General features: G+C 39.3%; 1 protein-coding gene across 2 annotated transcripts in view; it reads right to left on the reverse strand.

The window, feature by feature from the left end:
- The window catches only part of LOC122807596 (myosin-IIIb-like), a 2420886-nt gene that overhangs the window by 146567 nt on the left and 2247758 nt on the right, over window positions 1-26561 (reverse strand). For both annotated transcript variants that reach the window (XM_044078517.1, XM_044078510.1), the window contains exon 25: window positions 14710-14876. In XM_044078517.1, the coding sequence (XP_043934452.1) occupies window positions 14710-14876 (167 nt within the window). The remainder of the gene's footprint in view (window positions 1-14709; window positions 14877-26561) is intronic.

A 26561-nucleotide genomic window follows, 5' to 3' on the forward strand; every position in this document is an offset into this window, starting at 1 on the left:
CTCAGACACATCTTCACTGTAGCAAATCAAATTCCAGACCCCACATGTAAGTAATACTCCTTGCTGAAAACTGATTACTTCTCCCAGAATTTTCTTAAGCGCAGTTATAACAGTTTTAGGTAGAATATAAATATATGCCAGTGTAACAATCCTCCCTTGCCAGTAGCCCCTTAGCACTACAAATCTGCCGTACTCTTTTTATCCTTTCTACCACTATTGCAGCTCCTCTTGCAGTTAATATAAATACTCTTCTTTTCCTTTTCCAAGATATTCTGCTGAATAACAATCCTGAAAACCTTTTTTTATCAAATTCACATGTTCAGTTCTTTCCATGTGTCTCCTGTAACACAGGTATTTGCACTCTACATTTTTAATATAGTTCACAATTATTTCTTTTTTGTCTTTATCTGTGAGACCATTGCCATTTAAAGACAATAAAGAAAGCATCATTGTATTAAAAAGTTTTTATTCCCACCTTTTATATATAACACTTTTTTGTTAAATATCTAGTTCCAGCTTTTGTGTTACATGCATACTCTGTTTGGCAGATTGAACTTTTCTATAGCTGTTTCTTGGCATATACATTTAAGCCAATGTCACTTCTAACAAAACTTTTTGTTTTATTGAAAGCCCTCAAACAAACAAAACAAACAAAAATTACTCCCTAAAACCTACTGATTTAATACTAACTCATAAAACTATATACATCTTAAAATATTGAAGTTTTACCCTCCTAATAGGAACAAATGACCTAAACAGACAGCCACACTCACAGACCTGAATTAACCTAACAGAAAGTTTATCCATGCTAAGACACATGGTGCAGCCTGTGCTTCTACTAAATGCAAACTGGTTTTGTCTTATCTTTATAGCTCTCCAAGCTGAGAAAACCCCAAAATGCTTTCAGAGAATATTATCTCTAGCCAGTTTCTCTCTTCTTTTTCTTCCCCACAGCAAATCACTCTCCACCAGACTAACAAATTTCTCATTATCAGATTGTCTGCATGGAGACATGAGAACCGATAGTCAAGTTCTCATTATCAGAATGTTTCCAAGGAGACATGAGAACCAGCCAGTTAATTTCTCTTTATTAGATTGTTTCCATGGAGACACAAGGGTCAGATACAGAAATGCTACTAAGCATACATTCATTTGCTAGAAAAAAGCCTCATAATATTCAATATGTATTTTCATTTTCTTGCTTTCTCTTAAGGTTCTTAGCCTAGTCGTTCCCCATGCAAGAATGAGAAAAACACTGCGCTATCTTCTCTAGCAACAAAATAAGAGGAAACGCAGTGTATACAGCAAAACCAGCCAAGATGTTTAATATAACAACTCACAATAACACTCGATCACAAAAGTATAATCCAAGGTTAAGCGCTTTCACCTATCGCATGTAGGCTTCTTCAGAACAAAAAACTGTTTGAATCCACAATTTAAATAACCTTTTTGGCGCGAAATAATGTTACAATACTTAATGCTTAAAGCTACATCCACCATTTAAATATAACTTATTGAACATCCAAATATTTAACTATATTGCACATTAACATTTTTTAATCATTGAAAATTTTTTAACAAACAGATTTTAGGAATATTTTTATGCATTTCTTAAATTATAAAATTTATTTTTATTTAACCATTAGTTACACATAGGAGTCTATTAATTTTTTGCAACAAACAATTAATATTTATATAACTACATTTGCACGAATAAACACTGGACAGGTAGAAATAAACATTTTGTAAGTATTTAGATGTATAGTTAACAAATATTTGGATATTCAATAAGTTGTATTTAAATGGTGGATGTAGCTTTAAACATCTTGGCTGGTTTTGCTGTATACACTGCGTTTCCTCTTATTTTGTCGCTAGAGAAGATAGCAAAGTGTATTTCATTTATTCGTTTTGTTTCTCCTCGCAACTTTTAAGAATGAGAAAAAGCAAATTAATTTTTCTTTTATAGTTCTCTTTTAACCAGGCTTTTGTTCCCATTGCAGTGCCTAAATTTCTTAAAAATGAGGAAGAAGAAAGAGAAAGGAAAAAAAGAACAGCAGCACCTATTTACAATCCCTATTACACTTAAAAATAACAGAGAAAACTTTACTTTATAGCATGCAAAGAAAACCGCACACTGCATTTTACACTGTTTATTGCACTTTAAGTTACTAATTGTTGCAAATTGTTTCTGTAGGCTACACACTAAAGTGCGCTAGCTGATTTACAGCATTTATAGCATTTACTGTCTTTTTTTTTCCTTATCTCTGTAATAAAACAAAAAAATCTCTTGTTTTCCCACTTTACTGAACTAGAGTAGTCCAGTTCAGAGTTGCTGATCCCTGGGCTTTGTTTTTAGTTCCTGTTACTGATCCATTGCCTTATTAGGAAGGAGGAAGTTTCTTTGCTTACCAGTGGGAGTGGGAAGCACTGAGCGGCCTTTTGTCCGATTTGGTGAAGTTTCAGCCAGAAACTAGTAGTCCATTGGTCGTTTTGGGCCAATTCCTAGCTCCTTCAGCCCCTGCTATAAAACACGCTAAACTGTACTGCTGATCTAACCAGCATATCCTATAACTGAAAAGTTCATCTCTACTTGATTCCCAAGTAGACTATTCTCTATCTGTAAAGCCTAGCACTTACTCCTACAGTACTTGCACCTTGATAAAGCACTCTTATTATAGATAGTACCCCACCAGCCTAAAACCCACTTCCCCAGAGTCCTTTGAAAGTTCTTTATCTACTACTTCTAGTATGTCGAGGATCAGTTGCTAGTGTCCTCTCCAGCTCAACTGGTGAACCTGGGAATATTGAGGCAATGTTACAATTGCCTCATGTACCTGAACAATCCTCTCCTTCTCCCACAAAACACAAATACATGCGAGAGATGCAACTATACGGCCAAACTGGAGGCTGAGCTCTCTCAACATAGGACTGGCAAGACCAGACAGGAGGAGAAGGTAACCACACACAATACATACCCAGTCACACATGGTACCATCACAACTTCAAATCATACACATACTCACACAAAGACATACCCGGAGGCTCTGATCAAAAATTTACCAAAACAGCAGAGGCCACCAAAGCAGACACCCAAACAACTACCACCTCACGACCCAACACATGCAACACATAGACCACACAGTCAGAGTGTCAAACAGTCACAGCCCTTAAGGCCAAACAAAATGCCAGACACACTTGTCATTGGTGATTCCATAGTCAGACACACTGACGTCCCGCTCACCAGACTGAGTAAGGAGAAGGTCACAGTAAGCTGCCTGTCGGGCGCTAGAATCCGCCACATAACGCAAGCACTCAGGTCTCTCAACAGCAGGTACAAGTACGACTCAGTCATTGTCCACGCTGGTGTCAACGACCTGAGACGTACCTCCTTGGACTACATGAAAAGGGACGTCGAGGAGCTCTCTGATTATGTAGCCCAGGCAGGTATGACCTTGAGCAGTATCCTACCTTCACCTAGAATGATGCCACAATACAGTGATAAGATGATCAGCTTTAATAATTGGCTTAAATTCTGGTGTCATTCAAAGGGGATCCAATGTCTGTCTGCCTGGGATGACATGCTGGACAAGCCACGCTGCTTAGAAGGGACGGCTTGCACCTGTCACCCCTGGGCTTCCGGATATTGGCAAAGGCTCTTGCCACCCCCATAGTGCCTTTTTTAGGCAAGGCTCAAATTATAAACCTACCACCCTAGAACACCAAAAAGGAAAAAAACTAAGGGCAATGCTGCTCAATGCCAGAAGTCTCAATCTCAAGATGCACCTTTTCGAGGCCCTTCTCAATATGGAGAACAGGGATGTCTGTGCTGTGACAGAAACCTGGTTCAAGGCTCCTGAGAGCACCGCAGCACTAACAGGTTTCACCTCATATCATGCGTTCCGGCCCCAAAATCCTGACACCACCAAGAAAGGAGGGGGGGTGTCCATATTCATAAAGGACACCCACACCTCAAGGTTGGTGGCAACGCATGATGCATCGGAGACCATCCAGGTGCAATTAACCATAGGCAAGACTGCTCTGCAATTTGTAGCATGTTACAGACCACCCTCTCAAACTCAGGAACCTCACATGGCCTTCCTGAAAACATTGGAGGGGATAAATGTATCTCCAAACACCATCATACTAGGTGACTTCAACTACCCTAATATAGACTGGGAACACTACTCAAGCCCGAACACTCTAACCCAAAGATTCCTGGAGTTCATAAACTCAAATGCCATGGAACAACTAGTCACCATCCCCACAAGAGGGAAACATACTTGATCTCATCATCACGAACATGGGATCAAAATGTTCAACACCGGAAGTATACCCCACACTGGTGAGATCAGATCATAAACTAATCTCGCTGGAGGTCCTCATCCCGCCCCCACCTGAAACAAAAAAGACCACAGTGAAAAACTTCTCAAAAGCCGATTTCACACTTCTAAAAACTAGTGTGGTCTCCTTTAAGGCCCCTGAGCCAGTGGTAAACATTACTCAAACCGCTGAATCACTTACAAATGCCTTCTACCAGCACCTACAGGACTGCATGGATCAGGCAATCCCAAACAAAACTAAGACTCTCTGTACCAAAGGCAAGCGTCCAGTCTGGTGGACCCCAGCCATAAACAAGCTCTACAACAAAAGGAGGAAGCTACTACAAGATAGAGCAAAATCCTTGAAAGGTAAGACACCTTTGATCATTATAAGTAAAAAACTAAGAGCTCTCATAAAATCATCAAAGGCAAATTTTGAGAGAAAAATTGCCAAGGACTCTAAAGACAATCATAAGGCCTTCTTTAGCTATGTTAGAAACCTAGGAGGAAACTCCCAGATATGCTCAGAATTAGTTCAAAATGATGTGAAAATTACTGAACCTACACACATTGCTAACATACTGGCTGACAGGTTCAGTGCAAACTTCTCCCCCCCCTCCCCCCCAAAAGGAGAGATATCTATTCCAGAGGATTGTAGCCCCCCAAACATCTCCAACGCCCAGGTGATAACTGCCCTCACTAAGGCAAAAAACACAGCATCCATGGGACCAGATGGTGTCCCCGGCTGTGTGCTTCATGAACTCAACGAGGAATTAAACCCACAGTTAGGACAGCTGTTTAATCTTAGCCTCACCTCAGAATACGTACCCAAGGAGTGGCGCACGGTGACTGTGGTCCCACTTCATAAGGGCGGTGCCTCCACAGACCCTGGAAATTACCGCCCCATTAGCTTGACAAGCCTTATCTGCAAAGCCATGGAGAGGATCATAATGGAACTCATAAATAAAGACATAGGGAACTTGCAGACTTTGGATCCAACCCAGTTTGGCTTTGTCAAAGGCAGATCCTGCCTCTTAAACTTGGTTGACTTTTTGAGACAGTCACCAAGGCCATTGATGAGGAAAGGCAGTCCATACAGCCTACCTCGACCTGGCAAAGGCCTTGACACAATACCCCACTCAGGTATCATCGAAAAACTCATCAGCTTGAATGTAAACCCATACATCACAAGATGGGTTGCAAACTGGCTAGCGACAGAACCCACAGGGTCAGAGTTGCTGGAGCCATGTCAGACTCAAAGCCTGTCACAAGTGGTGTCCCACAGGGCTCAGTCCTGGGTCCACTCTTGTTCGGCATCTACTTTTCTGAAGTACAAGCAAACACAGCAGGGTTATGGCTGACAAAGTTTGCAGATGACTGCAAACTGGCCATAGTCGAAACACATCTGACACAGATATCCTCCAGAAGGGCCTCACAGAAGCGGATAACTGGTGCGAGAGCGATGGCCTGAGGTTAAACGGCAAAAAATGCATAGTCATACCCTTCGGGAAAAACAAGGTTACCCCTAGCTACCATATAGGTGACAATCCACTGAGCACAGAAAAAGTCATCAGGGATCTGGGGACCCAAGTTGACAGTAGTCTTTCGTTTGACACTCATGTTGCTAAAGTAGTTAGGAAAACCTTCTATATCGCCCACCTGATCATGAAGGGATTCACATCTAGATCAAGGGAGGTCATCGTCCCCTGTACTCATCACTCATTAGACCTATGATTGAGTACAATGCCCGTTCGGAATGTATCTGACCAGACACCTGATGCAGCTTGAAAGGCCCCAAAAGTTCCTCACCAAAAGGATAAAGGGTCTCAAAAATATGTCTTATGCTGCCCGACTGAAAGAACTCCAGCTTTATTCAGTCTCATACCGCTTGCTCAGAGGTGACCTGTGCCTGACATATAAGGCCATGTCAAACCCAGATTTGATGAATATGCTTCACCTCAAAAATCTAGATCCCAGAACCACAAGGGCGGAGACTTAAACCTTGACACGGTTATAAATAGAGACGTGCTGGAAATAAAGAGACAGATTCATTGTTCCAGGGTCAAAAGCCATCTGGGAAGCTGTATTCAGTCTCACACCCAGGCACATGTGAGGCAGAGCACTAGACTGGCCTTGTGCAAGAGGAAGCTCGACCAATGGATGGGAGAACTGATAATGTAAATTTCAGCCCAGGGATTACTTCAGTGTCACTGCTTGACAGGCACAGAAATAAGCCTGATAGGTAACCATAGTTTTTTTCCCAACAGAGGTAAAAGCTGTTGTAAAGCCACATAACTATGGAATGTCTAGGTAAGTGTTGAGGAGAGATAAATCCAATTGGTCTCCGCGTGTTTCCTTTCTTTGGAACTAGAAACCTAGAATAAAATCCTAGGCCCACTTCTGACAGAGGAAATAGTACTATTAAGAAGTAAAGAAATTTGTCTGTGAGCCTCTATCCATTTTGCTTCCAGCTTTCCTCCCAAATTTCTACTAAACTTTTTGTACCTGCAAAAATCTTTAACAGTCTGACATAGACTTAGAACTTCCACTTTAAGACTGACTCCACAAAAGGACCAAACAAAACTTCAGACTGCAAAGGGCATCCAGAATTCCATATTTAACTTGTTCTGTCATATTCTGACAAGTAGAAGAAGCCTGTAATCAAAACCACATTGCAAAGATTGCTTACCCACTGTTCAGAAACATGCACTAAATCCTGCAATTCTTTAGACTCTATGCCCTCTGCCAAAGCATCCACTTTAGATCTTAGCTGAAAGGAGGAAATTCTCTTCAACATTTGCCAATGAAACAAGTACAAATATGACTGTCATTGCTAAAGTAGAAGAGGTATACACCTGAATCAGAGTAATCCTGTCCCTCCCACTTAAAATGCTCCCTCATGGAATGCAGAGTTTCTGAAAATGAAAAATCCTCTGGAGGAGAAGCAGAAGGAGTGGAATCCTCTGCATCAGAATCAGAATAAGGAGGAAATCTTGAATGTCCTCAGTAGAAGACTCTGAATCATCTGAGGCCTGCTCCAAACATTCCAACTCTGGCTCCATCCTGGGCCTCATCAGGAGGGATAGAACCTCTAATTAAAGTAATCAAATCCTCTGATTTTAAGCATGTGCTACCTGAAGAACCAGAATCAAAGTTTCTGGGACTCAACAGAAACTTCAGCCGGATCCACCTGTTCAGCTGTAGCTTCTAAAGGTCCGGAGTCCGAGGACGAATCATCCTGCCTAGGCTTTAAAGATTTGTCTTTGCGCGGCCGGAACATCCGACGGCATATTATAATTACACCTCTTGCCAAAGACTAACCTGCCAATCTAACCTCCATAGTGCCATTATTAGGCAAGGCTCAAAGACAAACCCACTGCCATAAGTAAGGACTGCACAAGTAACAAAAAACTGAGGGTAATGCTACTCAATGCCAGAAGTCTAAACCTCAAAATGCCCGCACTCAAGGCACTCCTCAGTATGGAGAAAATCAATATATGTGCAGTAACCGAAACCTGGTTTAAGGCTCCAGAGAGCACCCCAGCACTACCAGGCTACAACTCATACCATACATTTTGAACACAGAACCCAAACAGAAATACAAAAGGCAGGGGCGCATCCATATTCATCAAGAATACCCACATCTCCAGTTTAGTGGCACAGCACGATGCTTCAGTAATCATCCACGTGCAACTAACAATGGGCAAAACTGCAATTCAAACTGTAGCTTGCTACAGATCACCCACCATGTCCCAGAACCCCCATTCCACGTTTTTGGAAACACTGGGAAACAAAAGTCCTACCAAACACCCTAATATTTGGTGATTTCAATTACTCAAACATTAACTGGGAGAACTACTCAAATACTAACTCCCTTGCCCAACTTTTCCTAGAATTTATAAACTCAAACGCCCTGGTTCAGCTGGTCAACACTCCCACCAGAGGTGACAACATATTGGACCTGGTCTTCACCAACATGGGCGACCAGTGTTCCACACCAGAGGTCAACCCCTCGCTGGTTAGATGTGGCCATAAACAAATCACTTTGGATATCCATATTCTGTCCCCACCCCCGGACAACAAAGCCACCATGAAAAACATTTCAAAAGCAAACTATACGTTACTTAAGACCAAGGTGGAAAGTTTCAAAGCCCCCATGCTGAAGGATAACACTGTCCAAGCTGCAAAATCCTTTACTAATGCATTCTACAGGCAGCTACAAGAATGCATGGATCGTGCCATCCCAAGCAAAACCAAGACTCACTCCTCCAAGAAAAGGAAACTAGTCTGGTGGACTCCTGCCATAAGCTATACAATAGAAGGAAGAAACTAGTACAGAAAAGAGTAAAATCCCAAGAAGGGAAGATATCCCTGATCAGTATCAGCAAGAAACTATGATCCCTCATAAAATCATCCAAGGAGAGCTTTGAAAGAAAAATTGCCAAGGACTCCAAAGATAACCACAAGGCATTCTTTAGCTATGTCAAGAATATAAGTGGCAATGCTCAGATCTGCTCGGAGTTAGTGCAGAATGGCACAAAATACACTGATCCGACCAATATCGCCAACATCCTGGCAGGGAGGTTCAGAGCAAACTTCACCCCCCTCTCACCCTCAAATGGGTCCATAACAATACCAGAAGAATGTAGAGTCCCTGAAATCACAGACACTTGGGTTAAAACAGCCCTCTCCAAAGCCAAAAACACAGCATCGGTGGAACTGGACAGTGTCCCAGGCTGCGTCCTACACGAGCTCAAAGATTAACTAACCCTTCACCTAAACACACTGTTCAAACTCAGCCTCTCCACAGGCTACATACCCCATAGAGTGGCGCACAGCAATGGTTATTCCGCTCCACAAAGGTGGAGCCACAACAGATCCCGGGAACTATCGCCCTATATGCCTAACTAGCTTGGTCTGCAAGGCTATGGAGCGCATCATCATGGAACTCATTAACAGAGACATTGGGAACCTCCAAACACTGTACCCTACCCAGTTTGGCTTTGTTAAGTGCAGATTATGCCTCCTAAACCTGGTGGACTTCTTTGAGACAGTTACCAAGCCTATAGACGAGGGAAATGTGGTACACACAGCCTACCTAGACCTCTCTAAGGCCTTCAACAGTATTCCACATTCTGGAATTATAGACAAGCTCACCAGCCTGAATATAACCCCCTACATCACAAGATGGGTTGCCAACTGGCTCACGAACAGAACCCACATGGTGAGAGTTGCAGGAGCTAGGTCCGTCTCTAAACCAGTTACAAGTGTTGTTCCGCAGGGCTCAGTCCTAGGACCTCTCCTGTTCAGCATATACTTCTCAGAGGTACAGGCAAGCACAAGAGGACTATAGCTGACCAAGTTCGCAGATGACTGCAAACTAGGGGCTATAATAGACTCTCCAGCTGACACAGATATCCTCCTCCTCGCTAACACTCTTCAAAAGAAACCTTGACAAGTGGATGGGAAACAAAGTTTACCTCAGGGATCACTTCAGTGGCTCTGCTGGACAGAGGCACAGGGAACTAATCTAAGGTGGTGGCGAAAGCAAACACATTCTGGCTAGGCTTATAAATGCCTTCGGGCAGATAGCCTAGTATCCACCTATGAACCTATGAAACAGGAAAAGGTTTCACAGGTACAGTCTCTCTGTGGCCTTTATTACCAGAAGAACAAGAAACAGACTCTCCTTCTGTTTGACAGCTCACTTTATGTTGGACAAACTTTTGTTTTTTCCTCCTTAGCATGTACTTCATCAAAAACCGATTTTTATCCCTCCAGAGAAGAATACCTTGAACACAGTTGGGTACAGCAGTTTGAATCTCACACCTGTGTCTCAACAATTCCTGAACAGTGGAATGAATTTACTCCTCTTCTGCCTGGTGTACAATGAGTAATCATTCTCCATAAACACTTTGCTGTCTCCCACTTTTAGTATTTTGGCCTTCTGCCACAGTTTTGTCAGAATAAACAACCTCTGCTGGTAAGATTGTATCTTTACTATTAAAGGTCTAGGCTGTTTTCTCATAGCCAGGATTGGTGCATACATGATATGCACTTTCAACTAACAACTCCTGCTGTGGAATACCAGTCCAGTTGCTTATTTGTGCTTTCATAAAATGAACACAGTCTGTTCTTTCCAGCTTCTCTGGTATAGCTGAAAATCTCAGGTTTTCTCTAACTGTTCTGTCCTCTAATTCTATTATTTTTTGAAACATCTCTTCCTGAGAAGTCTCGTATTCAGCCAGCTTTTTCTTCATTTCAACCTCTGATTTTTGCAGCTTTATCACCTCATCTGAATATCTCTGTAAAGTTTCTTCCATTTTTCCAGCCTTTTGTTGTCTCTGTTAATATACGCAATCAGTGTTTCATTTATTTTAACAAGGACTGTGTGCAGTTGTCTTGTCTTCTTGTAGGTATGTCCCCCTGTAGGTTACTGAAAGTCATGTCTGGAGGTTGCATTGCTTTTTGATGAACAGCTGTAGAATTTTCTCCAGTCTGTGTTTCTTCCTCACTTTTTGTAGCTGTTTTTTTTTCCAGGTGCCCTGCATTTTTTTTTTCCTAGCATCCAGGCGATACCCTTACTAGCCAGTTAATGAAATTTACCTATAAACACAGACGACTATTGGCCTTCTATGTTGAGTTTCTATCTTCACACTTGGAAAGCTAGAGTTATGTTGTTACTCAATGTGCAGCCATCTTGGAAGTTCAGACATCTCACACCTTTGAGACAAAAGGAAAGTGGTCTTTACTGTACAATGTCAGGAGATACACTAGGATAAAATAGTTCCCAAGAGCTGCATGAACAACTACTGCCACTGTCTTGGATGTGCTGATCTTAAGCTGATTACAAGCTTTCCAATCATGAAAGCATTCCAGGTTATTCATGAAATGGTTGAGAACAGATGCAAATATCAGGGGAATGAAATATAAAGCTGGGTGTTATCAGTGTAAGGTTATACTGTAGACCTCTAAAATGAAAACTGTATTCCACTGGTAGTAGCTACATGGTGAAAAGAAGTGGACAAAATTTTATAGGTCTGGTCCAAATATGCCACAATTCTTCAAACAGTCCAAAAGAGTACAGTGATTAACCATGTCAAAAGCCGATAAGAGATCGAGAAAGACCAAGATAGAATTCTGGTGTCAGTCTCACTTGACTAGATCATCAATAAAACTCTGGTAAGAGCTGTCACAGCAATAAGCTCAAATTACAAAGGATCAATGATGCCACTGTTCCTTAGGTAGGATTCTAGCTGAATCTACACTACTGGGTCTATATCACATAGTTGAAGTCTTATAACTTTGAACACGTAATGTTCGAACCATTACGTTTGAAGTTACAAAACTTTGACTATGGATAAAAAACAAATATACAGAAAACAAAATAAACTTTTAAGCAGGGGGTAAGTCCCCCTGCACCTCCACACCCCCCTCTACTTAAATATACCAACTCTGAGATCGCACCCCATTGAACAAAATGGAAACCTCCGCTTATGGAGATTTCCATTGAAATGCTCAAACTTTTACAAATTCGAACTTATGGTTTCGACCATATGAGGTTCGAACTTGTAAAAGTTTGACTACGTGATAGGAACCCACACTACTTTCTCAAGTACAATATTAACAAATGGGATGTTTGAGACAGAATGATAGTTATTCATACTGTCTGACTCTAAACCACCCTTTTTGAGGATGGGAGTAAGCAAGGCCTCTTTTAACTGAGATGGAGAGACCCCTCCTCAACTGGGGCAGTTGTAATATTGGCCTATGACCCCTATGGATGCTAAAACAACCTCACTGGGACACAGCTCCAAACACAAGTAGCAGCATGCATGCCAGTAATCACAGAGGTAAGATCATTATGATCAGGAACAGCACATTTACAATATCTAAGAGCTAAGCTCATTTCCAAATGAAAGACATCGGTGCTTGAATCTGAGGTAACAGTGATAGCCTGATTAGAGTAATCTTGTACTAAACCACAAGCTTACATTAATCTGATAAAGTGAGGCAGTCTGGACGACATGATGGACAATTTTTGTGCCACAGATCTCACTGGAAGGTTACAGGATTCCTAGAGCTAATGTCAAGGAATCCTGACAGGGCTGTAGCATTTCTGAAGTGATATCACCAAGTTTCTGAGATTTTAAGACATACATCAAGCATTTGCAACACTTATGAGCATCATGTTGTACTATCTACTCTGAAACTGACCCTTAATTTGAATTTTGGAGCTTATTTCCATAGGTTTCCCCTGTAAAGAAGCCTTTGGTTCGGTGGATGTAACTCAGTAAAAAAAACAAAATAAATATATTTCTAACTCAGCAGCAACAATATTACTACTCTCATTATGCAACATTAATGTTCACATAATTTGGTCTACAGTGTCTACACTAATTTATGGAAAACCACAAATAATTTTCTTTTAGAATAAACAATGTGCAATAATTATGTGCAAATCCAAATTAAAACATCATGGACCAGCACTGTGCACCATTAACAGACATTACTATTATACTTGTTTCATCAAACAGGCTTCATAAGTAGTTCAAAAAACACATGCAAAAATGTAAATGTGATGTATGCACGTATACCCTCATACAAGTAATATAATCAAGTGATCTGCAACATAAAATGAGGCAGTTACCACATCTGTTGATGTAAACCATTATTTGTTGGCCTAAATGTTACTATTTTATTTAGTATATTTTTGTTACCCCAGCTGTGACTGAGTTACTGCTTTAAAACTGCTCAAAGGGGTCATGCTTCTAGGGCAAGTGTACACACAGACATATCATGATTATTGCTGTATGGTTCAATTCTCAGCTAGAGCGTCTTCTGTGTGAAGACGTGCGTGAATGGGCGTACCTTCGTTGAAGGTTGTGCATCAGGGCTGGTAACTCGGCACGTAAAAATTAACTACCAATCATTAGCGGACCAGAGTTCCACTGTGGCGACCCCTAACCGGGAAAAGCCGAAAGACATTACTAATGTTAGTTTCATGCACAGAGCTTCAGCACCTCACATCTACCATTTCCTCTTGGGTTCATATTATATGATTGAACGCTAGAAATAGCAAACAATCTATTATCGAACCCAAATGCACAAAACCACAAACTGTTGAAGGAATGGATCAGCGAATTTCAAAAATAAATAAATAAATAAAAATGTAGAGATCGCACCCCAGTGAAGAAAAACAGCAAAGTCCGGAGAATGGCCCAGCAAATGTTTTCCCTGGGAAAAAATTCGCTGATCCGTTCCTTCGATATTCAGTGGTTTCTTGCATTTGGGTTCAACAAATGAGCGTTAGCTATTTCTAGAGTTTGCTCATGTAATAAGAACCCCTCCTCTTTAATACTTTAATCTTAGCTTATAAAATGGCACTGTACTAACAAGGAAGTTAAAGCAGTATTGTAGCATTTCTGAAAGTTGAACGTTGTTCACAGATTCATTACTTAGGGTTCATAGGTAAATACTAGGCTATTAGTCTGCAGTCTATTACAAGCCTAGCCAATAACTACCTAAATGGTTAGAATCAATCCCTGTACCTTCTATATGTGAGGTACAGACATTAACCATTATGCTCAACACAAATAACTTGATGTTACATAACCTGTAAGTACTGTAAAGTTGAACACATTAAATAAACATTGTTTTTGTTGGGGACCCCCCCCCCCCCGCACCATACAAACCTCTGATCTATAAATATGCTCTTTTAATTGCCTCCGAGTTCACAAACAGAGAAAAATAGTAAAAACACCCTTTTTTTCAAGTTGCCAGCCTTTAAAGTCAGCATTTAAACCCACTGCCAACAACCTTGCTCCTAATGGAATGAAATGCTAACATCAGACTTTACTTAAATGTTAAGCAACTTGACACCAAACTGGGACAAGACAAAACCCAGTGTTTCTGATGACAACCATATAAAAAACTGTTAAAAATATCTGCCAGTATCATATATAATGTACTCTCTTTTATTTATATAAAAACAGTTTTTTTTCCTTTATGCAGTTTTCTGAATCTCTTCTACAGTTAAGTCTTTTCTGGTCTAACTGTTTTGCTGCTGCTTTGGGTGGCCTTCTTAACACTTGCCTGTAAACTACCCATGCTATACTATAGTTCTGTACATGCCATACCCTTAGTTAATGGATCATTTTAGAAGGCTCATATCTGTGCTTCACTTTTTGCTTTTACACATAAGCACATGCAAAAAACCCAGGAATAATAATGCAGGCAGAGAAGTAGTTATGAAGCTGAGTACAGGAATAAAGGGTTAATAAATAAAGGAAAGGGGATGGGTGAAGAGTAAAAAGAAATTTAAGGCAGAACTATGAAATGTATGAAACAAAAAAGAACATGAAAACAAACTGAAATACAGCAAACTTACCTCCTGCTGATCATGCCATGGAACCAATTTGGAAACGTTCCATTGCGGGCAACCTTACGCATCTGAGTCTCCTTAAACCAGCGAATTGTAGCTGTCCTCTTCATCTCTCTCTGCCTGGCTTCCTCCTTCTTGGCAATGTGATCCAATGCATTGTCAAATGGAGTAGCCTGCAAATAAACAGGTTTATACAAGTTAAATGCCTGTAGATCTACTATTTAGAAAGCTACTTCTGATTGCACCAAGACTTGTAAAATGGAAATCTATTAAAGCACTACATATGGAATATCATCTTACACAGTGCAATTTATGTCTACCAAACATTACTTCTGCATGTTTAACAATAAAGAAAGGATGACATGATTTAGGAGACATGAAAAAAAATGAAAGCTAATCTAATCTGTTGGCAGCCACTATTAACCTCCAAAAACATTCATCCAAAACAGGGACCATTGAGAGGTCTTCTCTGAAAAGCCTTGCCTTTTCCAAAAAAAAAATGGCAGATTATAACTTTTACGTGACAAAGAAGAATTACTAATTTAAAACATACAAACGTTGCATTACAAAGCTCGGCAAGAGAAAGAGTGTAAAGGAGGTTAATGTACACCTGACAAAACAGCACAGTTGGCATGATTTGAATGAGATGCTTAAAAAGATAGTAACTTACATTTGGTTGAACAGGTTGGCAAATGCGGTCTCTTGTCCCAAGCCATATAGCTTCAAAAACAAATTTAACACAACAGAGATAAAAGAACTGGAAATGGGATCTTTAGTAAAGCGAAGGAGCAAATTACATACAAATAAATGGAAAATGTGGGAATAATACATGTAGAATAATGTTCTAGAGGAGGATTAAGGTTTAAGGGAAAGCAGGAATTGAGCAATTTAAGCAATGTCATTGTCAGACTGATAACTATACAAAAGAACATGTGATGTATAATATATGTAACTGGAAACATGTTAATATGCTTTGTTTTCTTTCATATTAATGTACGTTTACCTATTTCTTAAGTGAACATTTTAAAAAGGTGTTAAAAAAATGAAAACAGATTTAACATGGTAACAATTTGAAATGTCAGGGCCCATTTCAGTGAGTCCTGTAATACACAGACTGAATGGCCAAAAATGGCTTTGCACATACCAAACCCAAGATTGCCATTTCTTGGAATATTCAATTTTCTCTGTTGTATGGTGATTTCAGAATGTGTAGGAGTGCTTGCCCCCGATACTGGTGGTAAGGAGATGGGGGCTCACCCCTCTCTGGAAAAAAAAAAGTTTAAAGGAGAAAAGCGATATTCAATATTGACTTGTCTCCTACATTTTCAGTCTTTTTCTCCTTGTATTGACACTCAGCAATATGAATACCAACATTGCAAAAAGGAGCCTTTAACTCTGTAAGTGCAATTTATAGTGTTACTGATGTCATCCGTTTTACCATGAAGAAGGGGCTGCTGAAAGGAAACAATTCTATTGCTATAAAAATAGAAATCCGAGTCAATCACTCTTTGTAGTAAATGACGCTCAAAACACTTGGTTTTTCTGAAGAGCTGACTAGATGGTTATGATCTAAGGGCTTGGATCTTTGAAGAGGCAGCTGGTCATGATAGCTGCGAAGCAAGCACCTTCTTTGATGCACCCCTTCAAGGCTTTTTTTTATTGGGATCTACCCTATTTTCTCTATTAATTAAGGACTTAAATCTGGCTTTATCAGAACTAAATATCCCCATGCATGTGGATAACCAGATACAGATAAAAGGGGGAGAAAAGTTCAGAGGTGTAAGAGAAGTTGCCATCCAATTTTAATGAGCTTTGGCATATCTATATTATATCAAATTAACAATTAATATTAACAAAACTATGACAATGCTCTTTGACATCTCTCAGAGGCTAACTGAAGAGAGCACTCTAAGATATCAGATCCTCTCAACAACCTTAATGACATGTTACAGCAGTATAAACAGTTTGCATTATGGCTTAACCTCACATCATGACCTATAAAGTTAATTTGGAAACAGGTGTTGATAAGAAGCTGAAGTGACTAAGGCTTTGCTTTAGGTTCACAAAGCTTCCCATTCCTCTAGTAGGTTAATAACAATGGCTAATCTAAAGTCCATGTTACATCATGCATTGTTCACTGGGCCCTAAACTCCTCTCATTACTTATTGCTTCTTTGGGCTACTCTAAATAAAATGCAGATTTACCTCTCTCTTCCTGTACCTTGAGAGATTTTTAAAAAAGTAAACCAGGGTGAGGAACTGATCCCTACTGATCAGAATCACTGCTTTCCTACTACAGCTTGCATTACCACATCTTTACTTTTAAGATAATACATTTAGAGTACTGTTTTCCCTTTTTTCATAGGCTGGAAAATGCCCCAATTATTATACACTGAAATTCTAAAAATCAAGGGATCCTTACTTTAAAAAGCCCCCTCCCCCAAATACTAGTTGTTACCAAAAAAAGACATTTAACAAGTTTGCCCATACTATATGGACTCTACAACCTCCACAAATTAGCTTAATATGGTTGTGTTTAAAGCTAAAGTGAAAGAAATTATACATCCCCTATATTAATGCCACTGTTATAAGGAGAATAGTTGAAAGCCACTTAAGATGTTCAAACAGTGCTTACAATTAACTGGTTTGCTCTGTTTTTATTATTTATTTGATGCGAGTTTTATAAATATTTCTTGTCCTATTTTAGCGTTGTTGCTATTCTCATCTGTTTCTGTACTCTGCTTTGCTTACTTGTTGCTAAAATTGTCATTTAAACACTGCTACACTAGCCGAAGATGTTTTTATTTCAACCCTTGATATTAACTTAAGAAAGATGTTATGAACTGTTGATAGTGTCACTGGCCCAGGTCATGGAGGGTTCACAGTGTTTCCACCCACTCAGTTACTTATTTTACTGTATTTTATTTCTATTGAATTAATAGAACAAGCCCACTGAGCCTATTCTCAAAGCTCATTTTCAGCTGCCTGTTAAGGAGAAAAGTTCTGTTCGTGTAAAAACATACCAACAGACAAATGCTTTTGAAACAGTCACAGCAGAAGGCAAGACGTATCTAACAGTATGGAATGGAAACATGTATATACATATATTTACAATGTTTGTACAAAAGTAATTTGTTTCTACAGACATGTTGGACATTGAGATAGAGATGCTCAGGTAGTGTATAAAAGTGATATAATTTAGCTCGAAGATAATTACTATGGTAATCTGTACGAGTAATTTTGCTAGTACTGTTGCATCAGTTGTTTGGTGGAGAAAAATGCAGAGGGTTGGAAATGGAAAGAGAATCTCATAAGAATAATACTTTGCTAGTCCTGTTTAATATGTTTTATTGTGGGCATAAGCACTTTTGTAATTGTCTGTAAATATTAATTTAGACTTTGTATGTATGCAGTAATGCTTGTGTCAGCTCTAATATGGGTGGGAAATAGCTCCATTATTCTGCAACTCAGATCAAATAGAGCGAGTCATCAGCATGGTTATTAGATTGGCTAAACAGCAGCAGTTGTTTTGCTAAGACTGTAGTGGTATTGGCAAGGTTATAAATGTATACAAGTTTTTGTACGGGTTACAGATTATAGTACGTACAAGTTTCAGTTTAGTGAAAGCTAGATCTTTAAGAAGATCCAAACAATCTAGTTTTTGCCAAGAAGTACAATGGTGTGTTGTTTTAGGTATGTTTGTTGCAAATTTTGTTTTGTTATATGTTTTATTTGCTCTAGTTCATGTGTTTGATTTTTTGCAAGTTTGTAAGAATGCTTGATGTGCACAGAAGGGATGTAAAGAGGAGAAATCTAGTTATAGTGAGATGTGCATGATCAGTTATGTACTTTCTGCCTTTGTATTAAAGTTCAACTGTTTTTTTTTCTTTTTGTTTTCAATGTTGTACAGTCTATATGTAGAGCAAATCCAAGACTTTAGTCAATAATAATTCCTAGAAGCTTGGTGTAAAGTACTTTTTTCTATAATGGAGTTATTTTGCATTGAAAGTATCAGATTGTTTTTCTAGTTAAGTGAACAAGATGGTTTTAATTTTTTATCATTAAGCATTACCTGAGAATTTTTCCAGAGCATAGAATAACCGAGTTGTGTTTTTGTACATATTATTTTTGTATATAGTGAATAGAAAGGCTATCTCAGGTACTTGTACTGTTATTGGTCTAAAGAAGGAGTATATGACTTGTCACTTTACAGCTTGTGATCTATTAGATAATAAACTGTTTATCTACTTGATAGTGTTTTCACTGACATCTAGTGATTTTAACTTTTGCAGAAGTAGTTGATGTGATATTGTATTGAAAGTCATTGACAGGTCCAAGAATAATGAAGTTACTGGCTTCCCTATTTTTTTTTTTTCAAAAAAAAAAAGAGAGAAAGAAAATAAATGAATAAAACCATTTAGTACTGTATCCAGTGATTCAAAGTGATTTACTTAACTTGCTGATACAGAAGGACTACAAACTATATACCAACTGTGTTATGTCAGCCATACCAGTGGCAAATGGGACCCTGCTGAGGCTGTAAGTAAACAAACAGTGCCTTGTGATGGTTTTCTGTCTGCCACAGAAAAGAAAAAATCTACATGGCTCAAGAGACTGTTGAACATCAGCTTCGGCAACAATCCTTTCCAAATCAGATGTGAACAAGTAGTTGAAGCAGATGAGTAGAATGGTGTGAGCTAAGCATTGAACTTCACTAACTTCCTCTCAAATACCTGACAGTATCCATACTTATTGAAGGAAAAAAAAAACTAAAAGCAGGCAGAATGCTTCCTTACAGTTCTTTAGATATAACCAAAAGTAAAAAAAAAAGTGTTATTCATTAAAAACACTTTAGAACCAATTCTGAAACCACAAAAAAAGTTTAATCAGTTACCATTTTCATCACATACAAAATTTTCAAATGAAACTTCATTGGGCTGATAAAAATTAGTGACCTTACATGCATTTATCTAGACTTCCATTACACACAGACATACTGTTCAAGTCCTAATAAGTTTCTGCTTAAAAAATACATTTAGAATTTAGCCCAGGGGGATTACATCTGGAACCTATGTCTCTAATGCAAACAGGTAACTTGTAAATGGTTAATCTCCCAGGCCCATGCTTACACTTATCAATAGTGTCAGAACTTGTCAGAGATTCGGGATACATGGCTAGGCTTAAAAAGGCCCGTGTGGTCGTTAGCCTAGTAAACACCTATGAACATACTTCATTACCTGCAGTTACATTCTTCATATTATATCCTTCTCTCTACCCCTCCCCCAACACCTTCAGGAACATATTGTAAAACAAAGAATCTTCTTCTTCTTTCGGCTTTTCCTGGTTAGGGGTCGCCACAGTGGAACTCCATTCCGCTAATGACTGGCAGTAGATTTTTACGGTGCTAAGGTGCCAGCTCGACGCCCAACCTTCAATGAAGGCATGCCCATTCACATGTCTTTCTAACGCCACTCGACCGTGGGGAGGACATGCAGACTCCACACAGCAGGCGCTCCAGCTGAGAATCGAACGGGAGAACCTCTTGCTGTGAGGCAACAACGCTATACATTCTTTGTTACACTGTACAATATGTCTAAAAAAGGTACTGACTTAATTTCTTGTACCTTACAGCATTAATATGCTCCAGAATAAGATTCCTAATTTATTTGGTTGTTTTGTTCATATAAAAAGACTCACATAAAGCAAACTGCTATATATGCTACAAATTCTAAAGTACTTGTGAAAGCACTTGATGGCTTATATGTCCTGCCAATGTTAATACAATAAGAATGGTGCATCACTGATAAATCTGCACATTTTGTTCAGAAAACATCTGAAAGTTCCCTGCCTACTTCCATTACCCTTTACAGTCTCAAGTCTCATTTGAGAATAAGTAAGAGAAAAAAAATCACTATGTGGTCCAAATATTTTTTGTAGTTTCAAAATCCAGTTTTTCAGCATTTTTCAAAAGAATTACAGACTGTTGTTTTAGCACCAACAATTATATTGAACTAAACGGATGCATTAAGGAAATATGTGCTACTACTACAACAATCTAACAATATAATATGTTGCGTTGCACTTAATTTGATTCTCATATTAAGTTTAAAACCATCATAAGTTTGACATGACTATTCAAATGTGTGGCACTGATCTGCCTTGCAGGAAAAGTAAGCACTGGGTCACAAGCAATAATCTTACCCTTTTCTGACATAAACTATGTTTTATAGTTAACTGGATGAAACGAAACAAAGCTTTTCCCCTAAATACTAAAAGTATAATAGTGCTCTGGTGGGGAGCACCGGGGAGTTGTACCTGAAGAGGCAAATTAGCAGTGCAGTTGTTAAATTTTCTATACATTTAAATGTAAGAAGGTAAATTATTCAAATAAATTTTAATATTGTTTTAGTGGCAAAGTTCCCTCTTTTATCTCTACAGTTCTTGTGCATAATGGCCCAAAGCAAGGACAAGAAAACAGCAAAAAAGTGAAGAACAGTTCCTAGCCTGTGTGGTTAGGTGAAACTTTACTTTCAAACAGAGGATTCTCAAGGCCATCATGGTACAATTTTGTGGCTATACAAAAGGAGCACAGCCACAAGTCTGATGCAGTTTTAGTCAAGAATAAAATGTGAATTACATCTGAGAGGTACAGCATCTGTCTGCAGATTAAAGAAAAGGTCCATGGTTCAGATCTGATGGCCTCTTTTGTACATTCTATGGTACTTTAGTTCATAGTATTAGGGCTATGAGTTGCAAATGAGCTTTATCCTGTAGCTTAGGGTTTGATTCACTTAATCTCCAATTACAAACTATGTTGTCCCCTAAAAAGGGGGCACATGTTAAGTGGGCTAACCTGGTTAAATAAAAATTCCCATGCATGATTTAAACAACCCAGATAAAACATTTTACATGCACCTACAAGAAATGGATAGGATTACAAAAGCCAGCTGTTCCAAAATATATACTGTGCATCCTTACATTTATGACTTGTTCAATTAATACTCAACATGTTGCTTACCCCTGCTGTAGTTGCATCTTCATTCAGTCTTTTGGTGAGGGAAGTAGTTATCATCTGACTACTGATACCAACAGATACAAATTTATGGAGTCATGTAGTTTGTTGAATTATGGTTTGTTGAAATCTGTGACTCAGTGAACTGAAATCTCAGACTACACTCCAATGACTGTCAGAAAGAAGTGCTGGCAGACCTGCCCCCTTTAGGACACATCAGTGTTCATTCCTAAGTAGTGTGACCAGGGGTTTCACTCACTCCGAAATGGTTTCTTTTTTGACAAGATGCAGCTATATCTCAGTGAAATGGCAGACTTATAGACCCCACATCTTAGGTTCATAGGTTCATACTAGGCTATCTGCCCTAGGGCATTTATAAGCCTAGCCCAAAGTTTTGTGGCTTTTACCACCCCTTAAGTTGAAGGATGCTATGCCCATTATTTTACCGTGCCTCTGAGCCTCATTGTGAAACTACAAAGTATGCTCCTCTCCTTTTGATCTATTTTTTTTTTCTTTCTTTTCTCATTTATTGGCTCCCAGAAGCTGACCATAAGCTACTGTCAGGGACTCTCATCGAGCATTGGGTCTACCCAACCAGATTAACTGTGACCCAGTTTGGGGCCAATGAAGAGATTGTCACACCTGTGCAAGTGAGTGTTTTCTTTCTCTCACCTTTCTTGCCCACTGACACATGGCAGGTGAGTCATTCAAAGTATGTCAGTTAACAGGAAACAATTAACTCACTGGCAACACCACACAGTTTCCTCAATCTCTACCACAGAAACCAACTTTAAAATGTGTTTCAAGCATGCATTTCTATTCTCCCTGCCTGAGCAATTCAGTACCTCAGCCAATATTTAAACTCAGGTCATTTAAGCCATACTCAGGGTTTTGACCCTCTATGCCACCAGCACAGGATTTCATTTTATTCCATTTCTTCAGACAGGCTTCCTAAAACTTTACATACTACTACTTTTTCTCTTTTCTGCTCTTAGGATGTCTGCAATTTTACACAGTATTATTTTTTCCAGTTTCCGCTTATTAATTTCTTTTCTGTTGTTACTGATGCTCATCTCCTTTCTGTCATTTTTAACCAACTACTGAAACTATTATACAAATCAGTGTTAATTACACTGCAAACTGGTTATATGTTAGTCTTGCATCAAATCATTCTCTACTCTTTCTTGTCTTTATTATTAACTTCACTGACTCCCTGCCTGTACTGTTAGTCAGCTGTCTCATCCCCAACACTGCACTAAATTTCAGTACTCTAATACAGCTCTTTAATTTAGCCCCTTTCCATACTCTAATATAACACAAACTACCTAACACGCACCATTGTGCTGCTATTACATCTCACCTTGCCAGTATACTAGCACAAGATATATTGAAGTGGTGTAGGAACTACTTCATGTTTCCTGACAATCCTTTACTCCTAGAACTTCCTAAAATAATCTGTTAAGAAATATGTTCTGTATATACTTCTCAGAGGTACAGGCAAGCACAAGAGGATTATGGCTGACCAAGTTCGCAGACGACTGCAAACTGGGTGCCATAAGTGACTCTCCGACTGATACAGACATCCTCCAGAAGGGTCTCACTGAGACAGATACCTGGTGTCAAAATCATGGCATCAAGCTAAATGCCACAAAGTGCATAGTCATCCCCTTTGGAAAAAGTACCTGTGAACTACCACATATGTGGTAGTCCCCTAAATGCAGAAAATGTAATACGGGATCTGGGGACCCAAGCAGATAGTAATCTCTCCTTTGATAATCATATTGCCAAGGTAGTTACAAAATCTTTCTATGTGGCCCACGTAATCACAAAAGGGTTCGCATCTAGAACAAAAGAGGTTATTGTGCCCCTCTACTCATCAGACCCATCATAGAGTACAATGCCCCATTTGGGATGTACCTTACAAGACACCTGCAACAACTGGAAATACCACGGAAGTACCTCACCAACAAGATTACTGGCCTCAAACAGATGCCCTATGCAGCCCGACTGAAGAAACTCCAGCTGTACTCGGTTGCATACCACTTATTCAGAGGTGATCTCTGCCTTACATACAAGGCCATGTCTAACCCAGAGTTGATGGACATGCTCCACCTAAAAAAAACAAATCCTCAACAGCCATACGCTCTAGGGATCTAAACCTCACCACAACGATAAATAGGACGTGCTGGAGGGATAGATTCCTGTCCCAGAGACTCCCCATGTTTTGGAACAGGATTCCAATCTACATTAGGCAGAGCCCCTCACTAACATTCTTCAAGAGAAACCTTGACGAGTGGATGGGAAACCAAATTTATCCCGGGGATCACTGCAGTGGCTGTGCTGGACAAAGGCACAGGGAACTAATGGCTCTGCTGGACAGAGGCACAGGGAACTAATCTAAGGGGGGCGGCAAAAGCCAATACATTCTGGCTAGGCTTATAGATGCCCTCGGGCAGATAGCCTAGTACTTGCCTATGAACCAATGCTTGGATTGGAGTACATCTCTCAGAATCCGTCACTGTCAATAAGCAGTAGCATACCCCAGATCGACACAGGTATGCTGCAGTGGTTAGAAATCTTTGACTAAATCTCCCAAGAATCCAACCATAAAACCTCAGCCATCTAAGGATATACTGCCTACATCACCAAAAATCTAGACTCCATGCTCTCTCTCATTCAAAACAGTAACACAGAGAAGGCTGTCAACTCACCCACCACTACATATTCACATAGTACCACTACTCAAACACATAGTATGCATCAAACTCATAAATCCACATATGCAGAGGGTCTCTTGAAAAACTTATCAAAACACAACAGACCTCCAAAACTCGTCTGCTACAGCTAACACAGTCTCCACAGCACCCGTGCCACATATCAACACCAGTATCTCACCCACTAAGCCTGTAACACTCAAAAACCATGTTTTCTTGTCATTGGAGACTCAATAGTGAGACTCCCAGATGTCACACTTGTCACACTCACCAGGCTGGACAAGGAGAAAGTCACAGTCAGCTGTCTGGTGCCAAGATTTGCCAAATCAAGTACAAACAAAAATGATTTCAACAATTGATTCCAAGCAGTGTCATTCCAAGGGTCTCTTGCTTGCCCTTTCCTGGTTGCACCAAGGTCTGCTGTTCTCACCTCTGCTGGAACAGACGGTTGCCAAACCTCACTCCTGACTTTTTCAGTTTACACCCAAAGGGAACCTCAGGCCCCCTGTGAAAGGCTCTTCAGGAAACAAAATGCCTTTTTACCCAGAACAAAAAAAAGTCATATTACAAAAAAAAGGACATGCTGGGGAAAACAACTAAACTATAGAGAACTTACACTGCTAGGCAGCACAAGAAGAGAATGAAATGTCTAACAGAACCCCCAGCCTTTTTAAGGGTTCAATGCATAGCCCACCCCTGCAAGGTTACAATGCCTTCCCTCAAACCAGAGTTCAAGAAAATGAACGTGAAAACCAAAGGCAAAAGGTGTGTGTAGTTAGCTAAACTATAAACACCTAAAAAACTCTATGGGTAGGTACAAAAAAACTCTTCCCTAATAACCTTAACCTGAGTGTTTAGACCCCTAATGGGTTCAAGTCTTACCTGAAACCCCCATCCCTCCACTAACACATGCAAACATGAAGCCTACTTAACCTGAACTGAAGCCAAAATTTATTGACTGATTACAAATCTTGTCTGGGGATAGTACAAATTTTCAGCACAACTTCAAAAGGACTCTTCAATTCATTGAAATTTAGCAACAAGTTCCTTAACTTTTTTGACAGAAATGCCCTGAGCAAATTAAACATAACTCCAACAAGAGGAACAAACATTCTAGATTTCCTTGAAGATACAAATTCAACACCATGTAAAATCGTCACCTCAAACTGACACTACCTACTCAACTGTACCAGACAGAATGAAGAACTCCTACTAAACAAAATGTCACTGCAGAAAAGATCACAGGCCAAAACCCCAAGCAACAAAGAGAAGAAATTCACACAGGCCAAAACAAAACACTGGCAGCCCAAATACTGGTTTAGTGTACCAAACTTTAAACAGTTTCTTCACAGACACACTAAAAAAACAGACACAATTAAGACAAACAAAACAACACCTAATAAACCATAACCACAAAAATTAATCATCAAAGGAAGCACAGACTTAATCTACCATAATTTTTCAATTTAAATCTATATAATTCTATTTAATTTGTCTAAATTGTAAGACCTTTAAAGGCTTTCCTTGTGTTTGACTACTACTTCTGCCTAGGCACCTATGTAGGAGCATGACTAGGAGAGGATAAAAGGAACTTTAAAAATACCAGCAAGAAGCATGGTGTAAATCGGAAAAATAAAAATTAAGTTTCCACAGAAAGTACAGAAAAGGGTAAAATTCCAGTAAGATATAGACTAAAATGGATTAGAAGGATTCAGAGCAAAGATATGGTAGAATTATATGCATTATGTCATTATAGAGAAAAATGGGAGTTTATAAAGCTGACACTGGTTTAAGTGTTTTGAGGTTAAATGTTTTACATTGTTAATTATGGATTTTATTTTATTCATAAATCATTACATATTAAGTTATCTAAGTTTTATTTAATTGATTTTTTTTTGAAAATACCTGAAATTGTGACAATTTTTGATGAAAGTTTTGTTTTGTTTATTTTGTATTTTTTGGTTTTTTTTGTATTCCTTTGATTTTTCTGATGATGTATCTGTGACAAAGCGTTGATTGTAAGTTGAGCACAGCAAAACCAGTGTTGGTCAGTTCATGATGTTGTTGTTGGTTTTGCTGCTGGTTTACAGTTTCTGAAATTTTCTTTAGTGTTATTCTGTGTGAATTTTGTTT

The sequence above is a fragment of the Protopterus annectens genome, chromosome 1.part1 (genome assembly GCF_019279795.1).
Source record: "Protopterus annectens isolate FY-2018-M chromosome 1.part1, PAN1.0, whole genome shotgun sequence".
NCBI lineage: Eukaryota > Metazoa > Chordata > Ceratodontiformes > Protopteridae > Protopterus > Protopterus annectens.